The following is a 21,829-nucleotide window of genomic DNA, read 5'->3' as shown; positions in this document are numbered from 1 at the left end:
AATTGAATACTTCTTATCAGATGAAGACATTTAATGAGATCAGCTTTTAAACTTTCTGATAAGAAGTACATTAATTTGATTATATTCGTCAAAGAAATATGATGATTTAATCTTTGTTAAAGATACTTTAATTTATTTCTAAAATTATATGTTCATAAAATAAATTCTATAGGTTATTTAAAAAAAAAAAAAATTAATTCATCGTAAGACTTATTATTATATTTGTTCGTAATATTTATTTCAGTTAAAATAGAATTCGAATATAATTATGTGAATGTACAAAACCATATTAATTTATAATACCTTTAGTATGATTAATGAACTTATATATTAATCAGGATGAAAATATCCTGGTTTATTTAATGCCTTTCAAATCGTAAATTTATTTCATTATTGTTCTTTCGTATCTTTAAACATTGCAATGTTTCTATTCATAATAATATTAATAATTGCTCATCATAAATAATATATGTTTATATACGAGGATTTTATTTTTAAAAATATACACTGCAAAAATAAATCACAAACATTGTCACAAATTTTATACGATATATATAACATATAATAATTAATTAAATTAATCGATAATGTGTTTCATTGGTATTAAGCATACAACATCCTGCATTTTTTATGTTTAAAAAAATATATATTATAACATTGAATAAGTAATTTATGTAAATTACTTATTTACGTCAAATTCATAAGAATAATAAAACATTATGAACATTCATTAATTTCAAATGAAAGTTTTAAAACTTAATATAAAAAATACTGTATTATATAAAATAGATAATTTGTCAAATTTAAAAAAATTCCTGTATTATTTAAAATAAATTCAAACTTACTCGAAAGTCGTATTATAAATGTTTTGTGCTCTTAAAAAAATTTGTTAATAAATTCGATTTTGTGCTAGTTAGAATTAAAAAATATTTATTATAATGTAGATTATAGGAAGTAATTAAGTAACCATTATACTTAAACTAAAAATTAACATTTTTAACTTATCTTAATTACATTAATTATTGCAGATGTATCTTTTTTCTTCATTATTATCATTACTTTCTCAAACTTACTTCGGAACATTATTTCAACTTTCTCATATTAGAAGATATCGTTAAAACAAACCTCAATTGTAATGGACGCATTGTCAAAATAATTACTTAAAAAAAAATTCACTTAAAAAAAGAAATCTTTTTCCATTAAAATACGAAATTCATTAACTTCCAATTCTATGTTAATATAAGGCTTGATATGCATATTTTATGAATATAAGTAAACTAAAAAAATATCATGCACACAGCTTCGCGTATTGATAGTTGCTTTCATAAAGTTATGAAGTGACATCTTAAGTTAAGTGTACTTTTTTATTTTAAATTTACTACTTGAGCCAGTCGCGCCACATCTAGATCGTAAAGTTTGAAATTTTTGTAGCGGAGAATTTCGTAAGTTCGACGTTAAATTACCAGTTGAAATATCGTTCGATGTATTGAAGAATCAACTTTTTCGCTAATTCCTTAAAAATTGTCGAGTCAAGATTTTTCGGACTTATTGTAAAGGCGAAAGAAGAGAGAGAGAGAGAGAGGAAAAAAGGAGAAGAAAAAAAAAAAGTAAAAAATGAAGATTTCAGGTAAACGCGCATGATTAGACATACAGAGGCTGAAGGAAAAATCAATGTTTTGCCATTGGTCGCGGAAATTGAAATGAAAATGAAAAAGCCATCTACATGGTTAGTTCGTTGGTGCGGGTATCCATCATTTGCTGGCTTTGGCATAAGCTACAACTTGGCCCTACTCATGTCCTCCTCTTCAACCTCACCAACACAACAATTTCCTCAATCTGTCATCGATTCTCGAGTGCTCTTTGCAATTTCGTATTTTCATCCCTTGCGATCCTTTCTGAACTCTTGACCGAGTCCCATTACGGAGAAAATGATTTAGCCAACTATTATACACCAGGCTGTATATAATTTCCCGGTGATGGAGAACACTCGTAGCAATTCCAACGAATAAATCAGGATATTAGAGAGGCGTAAGGTTTATGCATTTATAGAGGAGCGGAATTTATCTCGTCGCACTTACGACGAGCAATACAAAGCATTGATTACGTATCGGCGTGAATGGGAATTTAATTTGCTTTGACTAAAATTTCAAATGAATGGGTAGTGTGACGTAAACGAGGGAGCCGAAGATGCGAATTACATCTGTGGAGAAAGAGAAAGGAATAATGCATATTGCCCGCTTTGGCATACGACCAAGTCGCCCGAATGCGAATCGACTTTGCCCAGGCACACCCACTAGAAATATCTCTTTACAACTATACATCGGACGATAGTAGGATTCAATGCAAACTTGCACTTGTTATGCATTAAATCCCAGGAGTATAGGTTTTTTATTTTCTTTTCGCTGTTTCACCACACTTGAAAAATTATTATTAGAGCAACTGTATTCGTTCGGGGCTACCCGTGTCAACTTGCTTTAATCGAAGCGTCTTCGGGAGTTTCATTATGATTTTATGCGGAGATAGGAAGATGAAAGGGGAAAAGCTTTGTCTCAATTTCCATCAATTTGTGTATATCCTCAATTTCGATGATATTGGAGATTGTAAATCTCGAGGAATGAGAGCTTTATAGCGCCTGGCTCGGGTCAATGCAAATGATCTCTGGACCCGTGTTTCATACAACCGAGCTCGTGCTCGACGTTGTTGTCTTTATTGTTGTACTTGGGATATGACATTTATAGCTATTTATGAGGATATGGCACTGTGAAACTATAGAGATAAGCGAATCCAAATATGTGTGGCTTATACGTATGAGTCACGAGTAAAGTGAATCAAGGAATCGTGTGCAAATTTACATGCGTGTTTATGTCAAATTTTAATGTGCGTGATTAGTGTTCGTGAATTAGCCAAGTTTGTGGCGACATCGAACGAACGTGTAGATATTTGTTAATAGTTTGGATAAGTACATCATTAAAGACACAGATGACAGTGCGTGTTAAACGAGATACTGAAAAATAAATCGGGACTTTCTGCATAAAATGTGCCTTTGTGCAAATATCTTAAGCAGTTGAATAGTTTAGAAAAGTACTTTAGTGTAACAAATTAAGCATTCGTATGTCATGAATCTTTGATATTTCATTAATATGAATTTTAATTTCATATAATTATACTCACTAATAATACTGTAATTATAATATTCACGTCAATTTCATTTTTCGAAATTGGAACAAAACTTTACAATTTTTATACAAAAAAAAAAAAAAAAAAAAAAAAATTGTTCTTTATTGAAACATTTAAATATAGTTTTAATTACTTTCTATTATTAAAAGATTTTAATATTTTTCCTATATTTAGTCTATTAATATGCAATTCTTTGAATATGCACATTGTATATGCATGAATCAATTAAATCTCAGAGAGCTCGAATAGATAAGATATAGAAAGTAAGTGATTATAATTAAATTATTTATAAAATTTGATTTTTACTATGAATTATTCATAATTTTACATCTGTTTTAAAGAGAAATAAGATCGATATATAATAACTTTTCTAAAGGATTAAATGCTGCTAAAATGCATTTTGATTTAACGATTATATTATTGACTTAATTATACTGCAATGATGATTTTAGGGGGAACGCAATTTTTATGATTGTTTCAAATAATTCATAGAAACACATATATTTTACCGCGGATATCTAAACAATTGATATTCTAGCATAACTCATTATAATAATGAAGTGAATTAATAATGTCTATCTAATTAGAATTAAACATTCGTATTATGAAGCATAAAGTATTTTATTATATAAAATTTAAAAAATACCAGCATACGAATAATTGATTTGCCAAATAAAAATTCGTCCTTTCGTGACGAACAATATTGGCTTGTACTTTCACGTAAAAAACATACAATAACAATAATCAGATAGTTGAAATATGGTAAAAAATAAAAAAATAAAAAATGGTTTTTATAGTAATGTCAAGTTTATATTTGCTGGTAGAATATAGCAGACGGTAAATGAATATAATTATCGGCAATACAATAAATTTTGTTGTATCGTTTGAGATTAATGATTCTATTTCTAATTTCCAGACATATCGCGGTCTCGTCATGAAATAATAATTTAAGGGATTAGAAACTACGAAAAATATAACTAAGCACATCATTTTTTTTCATATATTTTTTTTCATCCCTGCCATTTCCAACTCGCGAGCTTTCTATTTCGTATAGTAAATTCATTTTATGAGCTTTAAATGAACGCTTCGTAAGTTTTACAGAAGTTTCTGCACGAGGAGGAAAGTTTGTCATTGTTAGTGCATCGCTAGTGACTGAAAAATGCTGAAAAATCCGATATTAGATATTTCAAAATGCGTTTAATGCTTAAACACCATAAGAGAGCTATAAATTTTGTTTATTTTCATAAAATGTATATAGAAACGATTTTTCACAATCGATCAATTTTATACAGCACAAGGTATCGAAGGAAAATTGCTACTTTGACTAAATTTCTAATTTTCAATCCACGAAACGGTTAGAATTTATTGGAACTTTTAAAATATGTTTTATGAGCATGAAATGCACAACGCCCGGCTTATTTACTCAATTCAATATATTAAACGATGTATTACGTATAAAGCATGGAAATACATTATTCACAAGCTTGGTGAACAAATTTATCTAATGTCAACAAATGCACTATTGATAAATAAATATTTATTACGTTAAAAAGGAATTTTTGTCTTCAATTTAATCGTTTAGTTAATTTTGAATAATTATATTTGCGTAGTTTTTATAATTAATCTTAGGCTTGAGTTTTGCAAACTCATAGAAATCGGAAATGATATTCATCCACTGAACATTACATACATTAATACACAATAAAGTATATGCTGTGCATTAATATAGTACAGAGCATTAATATAAAGTACAGCAGGAAGGTTAAGTATTTAGATCAAAGTACTTAAAATTAACAATTTAAATGGATACGATGATAAATAATAGAAATTGTTGTTTCATGCTTATAAAATCTTTTAAATCTGATTCTTAGTCTTATAAAGCTTATAAATTTGATTTGTCGGCTCGTTAATTTTCAAGCTAGCCCTTTATGATCTTGTCCTTTACCAAAACAAGCGACATATTTAATAAGTGATTCGAACAACTTTGTTACTTCGATCCATGCTGTATAGGATTCCTACGGAAGAAGGAAAAAACGAAGTAGGACACGCGTGTAAAGCACGCACCAAGAATTTGAGAGAGAAAATATCGCATAAATCCAACGTGTCCCAGAAGCACGATAGAAAAGAATAATTCCCCTCCCATCCGCCACCGAACAAAATAAAGAGAAGGAATGAGAAATAAAGGGGTAAGCGAAGGAGGCTGTGGCCGATAGCGAAAGATGAAAAAGGATGAGAAAAGTAAGGATGCGAGGCTGGATTCAAAAAGAATGAAATAACGGATTGGATTGCGGCCAACTGGCCAACTTCCAACCAATCCACTGCGAGTTGTTACTCCGATGTTCAGTGGCACACGCCGCGTACATTCGTCCTCATCTTTCTTCACCCTACATATACTCGCGCACGCGCATGTGCACGCACACTTGTACGGGAGAACCGAGATATATAAAAAAAAACTCACGCCGTTGTATTTGTGATTACAATTGTGTAAGTCGTGTATGATCGGCCAATGGAATTTTTAAGCGTAGAATTTCCCGGGGAAAATTCAATAATTGTGGTTGGCCGAAATCGTTAGCTCGGCGCGATCATGAAATTATCTGAATTTTAATTTATCTAGATGGTTGTCTGTTTATCTTGTGGGAGGATTATTCCGCTCGACGATTACGTGCTACGAAAGAATTGTATACATTAGGATCGCAAGGCTTTCATCCTTAAAATTTTGAGGTGACCCAGAAGTGATTCGTCATGATTGGCTACTCCGACCCTACATTCTCACGTATTCGGTGTTATCGAATTTCTTATCCACTATTGTCGACACCCAAATGCCGAGTACCATTCTCTTAATACAAAAAATCAGGATACTTTCATTCTATTTTTATATAATTAATTTTTTATGAAACTCCCGTTGAAAATTGGCACGTTTTTCCATTGCATTTCATTTTCTTATCACTTCAGATATATTTCACCGCATGAAATTTCTGTCTCGCTCAATTTTCAAATAAAAAGTGCCTTTTGAATTGAAAACTTTGGTAAAAAAATTTCTTTAAAAGAATTCTAAGAGTAATAATTTTTTTTTTTTTTTTTTAATTAAGCATTTATAAAATTTATGAACATCCGGATAGATCATTAAAAACTACGTCCTCGTTGTGTAAAAATAATTGAGTCATTGTATCAAAAATAAATATGTAACGATTGCTTATAATTTTTAAATAATGTTTGTTGAATCTTGTTTAATCAGTGGATCTAATTATCTTATCTATCCAACATTGTGAACTGAAGGTTCGGTATATTTAATTTAAAAATTGATAATATTATTTTTTTCACGGAAAATGCTATTATATCTCTAAGAAGTGAAATATTTCACCAATTTATGATTGAAAATGTAAAATCATGAAGTGTAAATTTGATAAGAGTAATTACAATAAAGCAATTAGATTTATAGTAAGAAAATCGTTGCTAATGAAAATCTAATATGATTAAAGTTACATGTAAAATTATTAATTAATTGAAAATTGTTGAAAATCGGTTGTTCACGCATATAAGAATTTTAAATAATAAATAAGCTTGTGCACGTCTCATTTGCGGAGCAAAAGAAAATTATTATTTCCTAGAATTGAAGATAGTTTTAGCAGATGCGTAACTTTGAAATCAAATCAAGTCACGTTTTACAAATAGCCATTGCATTTGATAATAGTTGTCACTCCAAATTTTCAAATTTAAATTCGATGAATGACAGATAATATTAAAGCACTGAACATGATTACCTTTATTTCATCAAAGTTGTTTTTCATGATATAGAGACAGAGGAATAAACAAAAAAAGTATTTTATTGCAACTCTGGTTAACGGATGCTTATATTTTCAGATAATATTCTTTGAATTTATTAATTTTTAGCGACATTAGTACAATGCATTAGTTAATATAAAATTTAGAATTAACTGATTATCAATCAAAACGTTAAAATCTTTATATTTAAATGTTTAGGAAAATTATGCATAAAAATGTTTATTTTACGACGCGTGTGACCGAACTTGGGATATAAAATTTTTTGTTTTTTTTTATTTATTTATTTATTTTTTTTTTTTGTTATAAACAGTTTTGTAAATGTTCGATGAATAAATTTCAAATTTCAATTAATATTTTCTAATTCTAGTAACCAGAAATATAAAAACTTTCTCATTATTTTAGATTGATCGTATTAATATCACGCTCCTGTGATCATGGTTTTTCAGAACACGATAAGTATGAGATATTTGAATTTCAGCTTGGGGAAATTTCGAAAGATACTTGCGATGATTTCGTGCACGTTGATCCGAAGATTCACAAAAAGTTAACGGAGAAAGAAACGGCCTGTCGCAAAGGAGAGCGCGCAATCTGCATTCAAACCATCGTCCGATGTCTTCTATTCAAAGTCGTATTCTGCTTCTTCTCCTCTATTCGGCATTTCTCCTATTTTTTTCTTCTCTTCTCTTCTCTCTCTCTCTCTCTCTCTCCCTCTCTCTCTCTCTCTCATTTTTCTTATCAAAGAGAAAGAAACGCACATGTCCGCGCGCACGTAAAAGACGCACGAACGCCCAAATGAAGCAGACAGAATGTGGTCGATCGATCGCTGCTGTGCTGCCACCAACCGGAGGAACAGCTATATTCAACATTCTCATTCCACTTTTAATTTTTTCTATAAATATTTCATTTCCTGCATTGTTTGGGATAATATACAACAGATGGTGTCACCAATAAATTTAAATATCAATAATCTCTTAATAATTTGAATCGATCAGTAAAAATTCAAAATATTCTAGTTGGTAAACAAGGGACGTAACTGAACTTGACGAATACCGTATGGTTATATTTAAAGTGAATTTTCAATTTACACTGCATTCTGATCCTTACATCCCTTAATCCTCCTATTTTCTTATGATTTTACTTGCTTATTTTACGCTGCTTACTTTACGGCGAATTAACTTTATTATACTTTGGATTTTTATATGTCATTCACGAAAGAAACGATGCGTAAAAGTGAGAGGGAGAGACTGAGAGCGAGAGAGAGACTGAGAGAGAGAGAGAGAGAGAGAGAGAGAGAGAGAGAGAGTGAGCGAGTGAGTGGTTGAATAAATGAACTTGAAAATGTACAGATGAAAATTAATTGAAATGTATAAGAGTTAAATATTTATTATTAAAAAGTCCTATCCAATGAACAGATGCCGCAATTAGCGTTAACATTTATTACTGTTTAAAGTAAAAGTTTATCAATTATTATGATATATGTTTTTGTATGTATAGATTATGTAAAAACGTCATATTTTAGCAAATATACTCGAGTTCAAGATTTTCGCCAATTTTTCATAAAACTACTGTGTACATTAGAAAATTTTTTACTTCTGCCGGGCACGTATGTTGATGGAATGGACAAAATTTTGTAAACTTTTGTTGAGACTTAACAAATTTTCGATGTTTTGTCCCCTCCTTTTTGGCCTAATTTTCGAGGTCACGCCTTCATTTACATTGAGTCAGGTATTTGGTGGCTGCTCTCACGGGATACCATTAATTAATGTGGTCGTTGTGCAAATGCATAAATGTGCTCGCGTAGCTCCGCGGAGACTTGGTTCTTCGTTCGGACCATCACCATTATTAAGACCCACAAATAGTTTGTAATTTGAATGATGAATAAGTAGACCCGATGAGATGCTGAGATCGCACTACTGAGCAGCGTTCGAGCAAACATTATTAATTTCATTTTTTCAGTGCATTAACGATTTCCACGTAATCTCTTATCGCTTTATTATTTATTCAATCAAATGAAAAATAATGAAATGGGCATGTTTTAATCAAAGCGAGACGAATAATATAATAATAATTTTAATCCTTGAATTAATTTTTATAATAATGAATTGTATATTTAAGACAGCGAGTGAATAAATAAACCTCATAACACAATATCAATTAGATATATGCTGAATATACTAGTAATTGGTAATTAGCCGAATAACATCAATATATTGTGATTTCAATAGAATGGACGGTAGAAAAAAAAATTGTTTAATTAAATTTAATTTGAATTCAAAATTCATTAAATTGAATAAAAAAAGTTTCGTAAATATAAGAACGTATTTATTATTTCGAATGAAATATGACGATAGTCCTTCAACATATTCTTAATAATCGAATAAACACCAACCTTTTTACGAAATTGTTAATGATCTCTCAAGTACGTAACTGCCATTTAAAGCCTGGAATTATATTTATTCTTATCGTATTATCTTAACGCGGATTGAATAATAACCAGGAGAGATTTAATGGACTTTAAAGTATAGAGTGTTTAATCTCGAGCCAACCTTCTATCCTCCTCAAATAAAGCTGTTGTCCGCTGAATTATACCTTACAAGTGTGTACGAAGGACTTGCTCGTATATACTATAAGTATCAGCATTTCTATGCATATGCACAAAACAATAAATGAGGGCTTTTCTACATAAACATCCAGTCAGACAAATTTTACGGCTAAATAGGAGCAAATAGTCTATCCATTATTTTCCACATTAAAATATTTACATAGTTACTTTAAATTATAAACCATGAAATATTATTGATATAAAGAATCCTGTATTTCTCTTTTACTTTATATATATTACGCATTGTTGAAATTACTTATTATTATGTCATCTCTAAGTATATTCTTATTGTCTTTTTACATTGCTGCCATGGTCTTTTATATCTTTTATATCTCCATTTATCACAGATGTCCTTTTACGACCAATTGAAGTACATAAAAATACCTTCTCTTATAATTGCCAACTATTAGCCTCCAAATTCTATAGCATTATTTCATTAAATTTCGAGCATCCATTGCATTACAGCCATTGTATATCTTTGGGATATTATTGAATTTGCAAACCAAGCGAATATTTTTATGACTACTTTGCTTAAAAGTAAAAGACTTCTATCGATTATCATTCAGACAGAGCTTGGACAAGAAAGCACGCAGACCACAGCGCAAAAAGTATCGAAGTAAATTAATACCTCGATTTCTGGATTCTAAACACTTCGCCGTGAATTTCATCTCGCGAAATCGCCACTCTCCACTTTAATGGATGCATGAAATTGTTTCATGGGCGAGAATGAGGATAGCGAGGCAAATAGCGCAGTGCAGTGTTGTTTGCCTGCAGTAGTGCGGCTGCCACGAAAACGCTACCTCGACGTGCGTTGACTTGAACATTTGCGAATGCAACATCGAAGCTAAGCGGTAACAATTTTCATACTTTCGTAATCCTTTAGTCTCTCGGCTATTCTTCTATTTTTTCGTCTGACTTATTTGCTGGAATGAAAAACAGGAAAACACGAGTTGGCGAAGTAAAAGCGACAAGTTGTGTTTACAATCGTATTGCGAATGTCACGTAGATTATGTAAGAGCAGTTGTTAATAATAATACAATGATAATTGATATTTAGGATTTTTAATAAAGAAACGTATATTTTGTTTATTGTAAATATTCTTTACTCCAATATTAAAGCGTAAAGTTTTGTTTTTAGCATAAATAATACTTGTAAAGGGTGTTTTTATGCGAAAGCATTGTAATCACTGAATTTTCAAAGAATGCCGTTAGTAGTTAAATTTTTGTTATATATATTTATTATGACGTATTATAAGTTGAATGTCATTTGCTAAAAATATTCAGAAAAAGAATCTTAATTAAATGTCATGCATTATCTGTTAATGGTTGTAGCTTTGATGTAAATAGAATAAAATCAGAATACACACACACACACACACATATATATATATATATATATATATATATATATATATCGATCGATTGTATTCATTAAAAGTAAACTTAATCCTTAAATATATAAATTATTTTGACACAGAATATAAATTTCCATCGAAATTTATGATCAACAAAGTTTTTTCAAAACCATAAAATACTCGTTACGACTATTAAAGGTGTAAAAGTTTGCTGATCAGAACATAAAGTAAGATAGATACATTCTGAACTACTATATTTTTATGTTACACAGCTTGTATGATTTGTAATTCCAAGTCGTACCTCTTGAGGCATAAAACAAAAGTTCAATGTCTCGAGCAGATCTTATGCTTACTTACGCTTTTCTCACACTCACGTAAAAGAGTCACTGGAAAAATAACATAGACCATATCCTGATAGGTATTAAGTAACTTTATCCGGAAATTAATCGAGGGTATTAAAAGAATCCCGAACATTGCGTGGAAGATAGAGAGTAATAAGTACGTCTGTTTATCGGAAAAACATTAATTAAATTATAATCCTTCAAATTTAAACTGAAATTCTAAACTTGAGACGGGTACTTTAGCGAATCTCGAAACTCCAGTCTTATAATTATTTGGAGCCTAATGACCATTATTGAAAATGCGGAAATTTATTTAGTTGGAAGCACAATTCAAGATTTCGAATTAAATTCTTAATTGATTAAGTCATTTTAAACTAACAGCAGATAGCAATTTCTCTGTTATATAAATTATAAAAACGTAAAATAAGTTTGTTTAAATTGACGGTGTTATAGTAATTGAAACAAAAAAAAAAAAATTGGATATTCAATTTTGTTAATCATTTAATTTTTTAATACTAACTCGTTGCTTATTGTCTTGACTCTTCTCGGATACTTGAAACACTAAGTTTCTTAATTTATAAAAATCTACATAAAAATGTAAAGATTTACTTAGTTAGATAATCAATAGTTTTAACAAATAACCTAAAAACTTTATTTAATTATTATTTAATTATTTAATTTAATAATAAAAAGCTTTCTATAATAATTTAAATATTAAATAAAATGTCCGAGTCATTTATACTTTTGTAATTAATTAGACTATTTATATATATATATATATATATATACTTTTACATATAATAATACTTAATTTATAATATAATAATTAAATAATATATATGATTTCATTGTCTTATTTATTTGTTTTTTTTTTTGTTTTTTTTTTTTTTTTGGTTTTTGTTTTATGAATAAAAAAAATGCACGATCATATAAAGCAATAGAATAAAATAATTATAATTTGATCTGTAATTGTCTTCTTAAACTTTTTCAGTGCCGATGAAGGTTTCGACGGTACGTATCCAACAAACGTTGTGGTTAAAGAAAACGGAACCTGTCTATATGTACCTCCAGGTATATTCAAGAGCACCTGTAAAATTGACATTACTTGGTTTCCATTCGACGATCAACGTTGCGAAATGAAATTTGGCTCTTGGACATATGACGGATTTCAGGTGCGTTTAAAGTCTTTGATCTCATTCATTTTGAAGCTTCAAGCATATTATTTATTATTATCAAACCAACATTAAAATATAAATATAATTACCATAATTAATTAGTTTCAAGGGTATTTTATTCGCACAGCTTAATTATAAAACTCGTTTTAAGCGCACAAAGCATGCCATTAACTATCTCAACTGTCCATGGAAAATAATAAATCATTTATCTCCTTACAAAGAGTTGCAATGAAAGAGTATTAAAAGATTTTTTCCTCGCAAAATTTTATGACATTACGTATGTTTATACAAAATAAACAATTAATTAACAATAATTAATACTCACACAAATTCATATACGGTATAGAGTAGAGTATGTAAGGAATTCCATAATAATTACGAGAAAATTTTGCTTAAAATAGTTGAAGAAAACATTAACCATTGAATTAAATACTAAATTACATAACTTTTAAACATTCTTAAAGTTTTTAAGTAATCGCTCGTTTTAATGTATTCATAAAATATAATTTAATTATAAGTTTAATAAGTTGTAACTGATATTAAACGTTATCTTTTTATTAAATAATAGAGAGAAAACTATATTATATTTTTGACGAATAGTGGCTAAGGTTCTGTTTTAAAATAAATAGATGATTTTATGATTTGTTTGGATTTCCTTTATAGTTGGATCTTCAACTACAGGATGTCGCTGGAGGTGATATTAGTAGCTTTATAACTAACGGCGAATGGGATCTTTTAGGTAAAATATTTTGATTTTTCTTTATTGTCAGATTTATGCAATAGAGTAAATTATATTATAATAGATTTCAATTCCATTGTGAGTTATTTAAATCTTAGTACTTGGAGTAATTATACTCTTTCATTTACAGTAACAAAATAAATATATAATTATGAAATTTCTTTTTAATTTTATTTTTCTAAAATTAATAAAACTTCATGCTGCTCCTTTGACAGGCTAATTTTAATGTGGCACATTTAAATTATCAAGAAGATAATATACTTCCATGTGGCTTATCGCATGCACAAAAACTATTGTTATTATTTTTTCAAACTTAAGGCACTTCTCGTGCACTCTTTGCCATATCACAACAAATATCATATATTATTATATACAAAATGCATTGAATTAAATTTTACAATATACGTTGATAATAGTTGTTAAAATGGCAGTGGAATTTGTCTTTAACACTATCAAAATCAACATTGACATTATATCGTGTTTGTGACGTAAGTATATATTAATTTTCTAGGTGTGCCAGGGAAGAGGAACGAAATTTATTATAATTGTTGCCCGGAGCCGTATATTGATATTACATTTGTTGTCATAATAAGAAGACGAACACTATATTACTTCTTTAATCTCATTGTGCCATGCGTTTTGATCGCGAGTATGGCTGTTTTAGGCTTTACATTGCCACCTGATTCCGGGGAAAAACTATCTCTCGGTAAATAATATTATATCTAATTGATAATAATCTATATATATATGAAGTAATATATGTATAACTAAAATGAATATTAATAATTTTAGGAGTAACAATTCTTTTGTCTCTTACGGTGTTTCTTAATATGGTGGCGGAAACGATGCCTGCTACTTCGGATGCTGTGCCACTTTTAGGTACACTATAATTTCTGAAAAGAAATAAATGATAAATTACAAATGAAATTGAAAGAATGCAAATATCTTGGCGCTCAGTTAAAATAATAAAATAGTACAAAAATTAGTATTCACGTAATAATAACATTATGAAAATTGATATATATATATATATATATATATATATATATATTTTAAATGTTTTAAATATTTTATAAATATTCTGTACATCTTTTTGAATTATTTAACTTTTATTAATTTACTCCAGTTATTTCATTTACGGATATATATATTAAATTTCACACGAAGCAGAAAATATTGAAATATCGTCTAAATGAATTTTCTAAAAGCTTGTAATATATATTTGCAAGCCCATGGCAAATATGGCGATAAATATAATGAGCTAAATTATTCGACGGAATACTTTATTAAATTTATAATTTCTAGGCACCTATTTTAATTGTATAATGTTCATGGTGGCCAGCAGTGTGGTTAGTACAATTCTTATATTGAATTACCATCATCGTAATTCTGACACCCACGAGATGGCAGAATGGGTACGTTGGCGTAAAATAACTTATGCTAATATTATTATAATAAACTTATTATATTATAATACTTATTATAATAGATTCGTATATTTAATTAACTATTTATCTTTTTATTAATCCATTATACGTCATTAAAATTCAATTCATATGAATATTTTTTATTTATATCATAGGTGAAAGTCGTCTTCCTAGATTGGCTGCCTTGTATATTACGAATGTCAAGGCCAAGCCAAGATGATGATGAGACTACACAAAAGTCTCAAAAACCTTCTCCAGTAACTGGTATGTCTATGTTTTTTTAGGCTGAATATATATATATATATATATATATATATATATATTGTTTTTAATTATTTTTTATATAAAATTATATATTAATTATTTATCATTAAATAATTAATTGATTTAAAACAAAAACTTATTCTTATCGCAGATTAAGTTTCAATTGTATCTAATATATATATATATATATATATAATTAATTAAATACATTTATTTATTTTCGAATATAAATTAGGTAAGGATAATTAGGTTGCAAAAAAGAAATGAAGTAATTTCACGTTAATTTTTTTAGTAATTATTTAGTAGTCAAAGTGCATTATTCTATATAAATTTTAATGAAATTCAAATTAAATTAAGTGACAAAACATTTAAATCTTATAGCATTTAATTATTAGTGTAATGCAAGATCATTTTTTCAATTAAAATCTGTTCATTTTTTGCTAAAATTTTTCATATCCTTAAAGACAAATCTACTATTCATCATTCACTTGTTAGTATTATTAACTTTAAGAAGTGTGCAATTTCACTTGAATTTACGCAAAAAAAAGTAACAGAATTATATTAACAATGTCTATATATATGCAAATTTTGGTAGTTTATAGTTATTATTTAATCTTTTGTAATGAAATTACACGAGATTTAGCATTAAAGGAAATTGTTGTTATATGACAAAGAACGAAAGTAAATTTAATTATTCAATTCCAAAATTGTATTTTTGAATAATTCATATAATAATTCTATTCAATGTGAATAGTATACAAATTCCAAATAGGAAAAACGATGGAATAGGAAGGGAAGGTTTCTATTTGAGTGGCCTCATAAGAATGTGATTGAAAGCAATCAACGAAGTTTCCGAACCCTCGGGATGATCTATGGCACACGCGTTATATATGATATGATATGATATGATATATATATATATATATATATATATATACATATATATATATATATGCATAAGTCTCAAAAGTTGATTCATTCATGCCACACTACACAGTTCCTTTGATATTTCTCGGGCGCGCTAATATATTATATAAATTATTACATTTAAGTTAATTTTATTACGTTAATAATTTTTTTATATGTATTAAATTGATTACATTAATCATTTTTTTTTCATTTTCATTATTTCCACGATAATTATATTAAATTATAAATATACATTCTTATTTCATACATTGGACTAGACTATTTTATATATACGATTCGGCTTTTATTTTTATTTTATGGTGCACAATAATAATTTTATCAAGTTTTAAATCATAATTTACACACACGTCGCAAGTGAAATCAAGCCCTATGAATTAAATGATACATAATAATGAAATTACAATTTACGTTTGTGAATGTTTTTCGAGCCTTCGATGACATCCATATATCCCTAATTCTCGCTCATGCACAGGTACAAGTAAGGCATACGGCGATCTGGAGTTGCACCAACGTTCAAGCAAATCTTTGTTAGCGAATGTTCTCGACCTCGAGGACAATGCCCTTGCATCGCACAACAATCTGTTGAACAACGTGTACAGCACTCCGGGTCCGCATCACCACGGACATGTGCACGTCACGCCTCATCATCATCATCAACCGCACACGGCCACGACGACGCCCCACCACCAGCACCAGGTGCCGTTGGCCCATACATCTTACCCACCTCCGGCACCGACGGCTCACCAGCTCGGGCACACGCCCCACCATCATCCTCATCCGCAGGATGGGACAGGCGGCGCTCAGGTTGAGACGATCCTGCAAAGCGCCTGCTTTTGCGCGCGCTACGAGCTTATTCTTATCCTCAAGGAAATCAAGGTAATCCACTCATTTCTTAATCATAATATATAGGAATAATTAATCTTATTGTCGACTATTGCATTTTAAACTAACAATAAATAGGGAGATCAACGTTACTGAAAAATGATGCAGTTTTATCTCTTCTATTGTCCTCGTCGTTATTTATTTTACAAAATCTTTATTATTGGACAGAAATTTCGTGTATAGTAAACTTTAAGCTACGTGAAAATCGCGTATCTATAAGTTTATTAGCTAATATCAAGAATTTGCTTAATACTCTTATCTTGAATTTATCTAGTAATACAATAGAAAAATTATCATTTATAATATCGATAGCATTGAAGTTAGAAGAGTAGTCAATTACATTCTTTTGAGAATCATATAATACGAATTTTATAAATTTCATCATTTTTAAAATAACTTTAAAGCCGTAAATTTCTGGGAAAAAATCATCTTTTGAGTTTTAAAACAAGTATGTAAAGTAAAGTTGCATCTATTCTGAAATATTTCTAAATATTTTTCCTTATACTATAATTTAAAAATCACCGTTCTCCTTAATTTTTGTTTAACTTTATACTTTTATACATAAAATTCAATCTGATATTCTGTATAAACACGTGTAGAGCAGACTCATGATTTACGTCTAACTAAATTTGGATAAAGCATTGACATACATTGCACACAAGAAATTCATTTACCTATAGGGAACTAGGAATTGTAAATATATATATATATATATATATATTAAAATATTTACAATATATATTAAATTTTATATGACTTTAATTATATATATTAATTTAATTGACACTATTGCTCATATTTCAAATTTATCGACTTCTTACGTTGCTGACAAATTACAAATATAAAAGGTAACAAAATTACGACAAAAAAAAAAAAAAAATAGAAAAAAACAAAAAAACGAATGAAAACCATAAACTTTATTACAAATGACATTTCCAAAAGTTCCTTATGAAATAGTTTATGAGGGTAAATATTTATATTTCGTTTCAAAAGTAGGACAATAATTTATACATTTAATATTTACAATAATTTATGAATATAATTTATGTAACAGAGTGAATTGATTATTTTAATTAATTCAGAAATTATTTTAGTTCATTATTGAAATAATATGATCAATATCATTAAATTATAACGGCAAACTCATAAATTGGAAACATAATATGAAAAATACCTAATAATATAGAAAACTGGAAGAGTATTTAAAGAATTTTAGAAATTTTATTTTCGCGACATTATCTTATTTACAAAAAGGATAATGTATTAAAAAGAACAAAGTAAGTTTATCGTATTATTTACTCATAATTATTCAATTTTCAGATAATCACTGATCAACTGAAGGACAACGAGGTTCAGACGAAGATTACCAACGACTGGAAATTCGCTGCGATGGTAATTGACAGATTGTGCCTAATCATTTTTACTCTGTTCACGATAATCGCAACCATCACCGTCCTATTCACGGCACCACACATCATTGTCACGTGATTTACGAGCCTCTCACAAAAAAAGAGGACGTACAGAGATTGCATCACAGTATTCTGCCATAAGTACGGCCATATTGCCGTTGTTATTGCTGTTCAATTAAAAGGGACACATTGATGAATGTCACATTTGTTATATCTAACTCGATTTGCTTCAATTTTTCAAAGTACTCTGAATGTCAGGAGTTACTTTTTAAAATTATTGAAGAATAAAATTGAATAACGAAGGGAAAATGTGAACGTCATAATAAAGGAAAATGAAAAAAAAAATGGGATAAAGAGGAAGAGTAGAAATTAATGGAATAGAGAAGAGGATGAAAACATGCTTAGAAATATGAGAAAAAATTATTTATTCTAATCATAAGTATAAGTAAAGAAATGATAATAAGAAGTTATGATACAACATGATTAATCTTTGTTTCGTTGTCTATTTATCTTTGAAGAGGAAAGATAAAATATACGTATAATTTTAAAGATAAAAGTGATATAATATACATAATTTCTTTGATTACCTTTGTAACTTTGATACAAAGTAAAGCCTTCAGAACCTCATAAATAAATATTTCATTTAAAAAAAAAATTGTGCATATGATTACGTATTCATGAGCATACTTATTTTCATAATATTAAAAGATATTCTGGCAAAAATCTTTTTCCTCGAATCAATTGTACAACACATTTAGTTATTTCAATACTAATATATTTATCGTATAAAAGATAATCCACAAACGTGAATTTAGAATCATTATAGGCATATTGAGATTAAAATATTACGAATCATATCACTTTTTCGAATGCATAATAAAAATCAATGAAGAATGGAAAGGGTAAATAATATGGAACAAAATTTCGTTTAGTAAACTAACATATTTGCTGAAATGTTTAAAAATATAAAGCAAAGCAAAAAAGAAGAGAAAAAAAAACGAAAAACATATAACAATGAGAATATCATGAAAATTTACATATTCAATATGTAAATTTTCGCATTTAATAAAATATAAACTGCCATGCTGATCTAAATATGCCAGTGAATTTTAATACTCTAACACAATACCTGCAACCCCTTTCCCAAGTATATACGGATACCGAAATATATTTATGTTATATGACACGATATGCGGTATAATTAATATAAAAGACAATTGTCGCCGTTTCAAAGAACATGAGAAATTAAAAGTGAAATGTAATAAACAAATGGAAAATTTGGGCAGGCAAAAGAATGATTTACATTATGATTACTTACATAATTATTTTATACAATAATGCCGATAATATTTACAATATACACATGGATATAAAGAGAAAATTATACAAACATTATATGTACAAAAGTTTATATAGCACATACCGCCTATTAAGAATCGTGATTTTCTCTTAAGCCTAGTAATAACGATACGAACGTCGTTTAAAATGACGATTTGTTATCATTATATATTTAAATAATTATATATATATATATATATATATATATATATATATATATATATATATATATATAAAAGGAAAAATAAAAATAAATAAATAAGTAAAAAATTCAGAGAGTATACTAAATCTTATAATGATAATAAAATTACATAGCGATATTATTTTATACAAATTTAAAAATTTAATATTTTCTAAGTTACATTGTCTTTTATATATATATATATATATATATATATTTAAGCTAATTTCATAAAACAATATAGTTTCATTTGTATTTGAATAATGTATTGGCATTTATAAATTATAAATGAATTATAAATTATAAATATATAATTATAAATTATGTTTAGTTCGAAAATGTTATAAGACGTAAAGTTTTTATTTGTTCATCAAATTGAAACATATTTTAAGCGATATATAAGAGAAAATTTTATGCACATTCTAGTGTTCTTCTTCCTCTTCCTCTTCATAGGTATTGTCCACTTGACAAAACAAAAACAATAAAGAAAAAAATAAATAAAAAAAAAACACTCGTAGGGCATTATATGAACACAGCAACAAGATTAAAAGAATAATAAAACAGGTTTATCGTGAGTCTCGAATAACATTAAAATTTATCATGACTCAGACAATTAACTAACTTATAGTCTAAGGAAGTATAAAAACAAGAGATAATTCTTAGATGATGAGACAACGTGTAGATCTCGTTGATTACTTATATAGTATAGAAAAAAAATAAATAAATATAAACAGTTGAGTATAAGCGTTAATTACGCAAACGTATATCTTAAAATGATAATTTTGCGTTACACGACGAAACATTCCTCTTTTCAATAAAAGCAATGAATGGCAACTTTGAAATTTAATATTGTTCGTAGGAGAATTACAATGGTTATGTTACCTATTTGAATCTTCTATTATAATCTTTCAATTGTCTAATTGTATTTTAAAATAAGAAAAATTTTATATATGTAAAAAGATCAAAATCTATATTAAGAGACTTTTTTTCTAAATTTACATACGATAATTGAAGAAGATTATATACAGTCATTTTAGCGAGGCTTATGATACCACAAGATTACATGAGAGCCTTTGAGTGGCATATAATTTCCCAGTCATCTCATACATTGCGAAAATAAGACATGGTAAAGAGAATTTTTAACTTATTTATTGAAAAATAATTGAGAGACTTTTCGTGGCGCGCAGTAGCGCAAATTCAGCAATTTGCAGACGCGACATCCAATCACGTTAAATCTTAAATAAGTATTAAAGTTGCGAGCAAAAGAAGGCGAAAAATGTTGTTAATGATGTTAAAGGGATAAATGAAAATATAACTATAACGATTAATAAATAAAATTATTGATAATTAATTAATAACAATATGAAAAATATGAATTAAGAAGATAAAATAGGTGAAATATTGCGTACCGTCATCGGTTGATTATCGACTTTCGAACTCAAAACTGAGAATTCATACTTGCGATCGATAATAATAATAATTATTATTAAATATTGTATAACAGAAAATAAAAAGTAATGTGTAAGCTGAGATGGGGTTAATGAGGTTTGCTAGTAAAAGGTTGCCTAGCTAGATTTACAATTCCCATGCGAATTTTTCAAATTTTTTCATTAAAGAGAGCTACTTAGTCGTTCCAAAATCAGTGGATAAGCATATAACGATCTTAATAATTTTTACTTTAACTATTTTATGAGTGAACTAAAAATTTTAACCTGATATACTATCTATCTGACAAATAAATGTTAAGAATAATTAATAATTTTTGTACGTCGATTATTAAATGACATTTCTAAGCATCTTCGTATTTACCAAGATTCGTCGTTCGTATTTTCACTGATTTGGAATGCAGAATTTAAAGAGCGTAATAAATTATATTATATAAATAGAAATAAACGAACATCTATATGGATGAAAATACACTGAAAAATATTATTGATACACGATAAAAAATAATATCTTACTCAAAGAAGCAAACGGAGACATTTGATTTCTACACAATTCGGAATTCCAGAATACATTCTTCATTAATGTTTATTTCTTATTTACTCATTATTTTATTTATTTGTACTTATTCATTACTTAATTATCGATATTTGATAGGAGCATTTGACATAATAATTATTTGTTGTCTGTCTGTTATTATTATTGTCTGTTCATTATTCATAATAAAAATAATGCTAAAATTCATGTAAAAAAAAAAAAAAAAAAAAAAAAAAAAAAAAAAATA

The 21,829-nt window shown here is 28.1% G+C and overlaps 1 protein-coding gene across 1 annotated transcript in view; it reads left to right on the top strand.

Moving 5' to 3' along the window:
- nAChRa7 (nicotinic acetylcholine receptor alpha7 subunit) overlaps positions 1 to 18,361 on the top strand; it is an 86,194-nt gene extending 67,833 nt beyond the window's left edge. Inside the window, exons 5-12 of the mRNA XM_011507722.1 lie at positions 12,249 to 12,429; positions 13,096 to 13,171; positions 13,683 to 13,877; positions 13,964 to 14,050; positions 14,477 to 14,586; positions 14,754 to 14,862; positions 16,265 to 16,668; positions 17,995 to 18,361. Of these exons, the coding sequence (XP_011506024.1) occupies positions 12,249 to 12,429; positions 13,096 to 13,171; positions 13,683 to 13,877; positions 13,964 to 14,050; positions 14,477 to 14,586; positions 14,754 to 14,862; positions 16,265 to 16,668; positions 17,995 to 18,162 (1,330 nt within the window). The 3' untranslated portion in view covers positions 18,163 to 18,361. The remainder of the gene's footprint in view (positions 1 to 12,248; positions 12,430 to 13,095; positions 13,172 to 13,682; positions 13,878 to 13,963; positions 14,051 to 14,476; positions 14,587 to 14,753; positions 14,863 to 16,264; positions 16,669 to 17,994) is intronic.
- The last annotated feature ends 3,468 nt before the right edge of the window (positions 18,362 to 21,829 follow it).

Source organism: Ceratosolen solmsi, unplaced genomic scaffold (genome assembly GCF_000503995.2).
Source record: "Ceratosolen solmsi marchali unplaced genomic scaffold, CerSol_1.0 scaffold1, whole genome shotgun sequence".
Classification (NCBI taxonomy): Eukaryota; Metazoa; Arthropoda; class Insecta; order Hymenoptera; family Agaonidae; genus Ceratosolen; species Ceratosolen solmsi.
The sequence above is the reverse complement of the archived record's forward strand: the minus strand, read 5'-3'. Positions and strand labels throughout refer to the sequence as shown.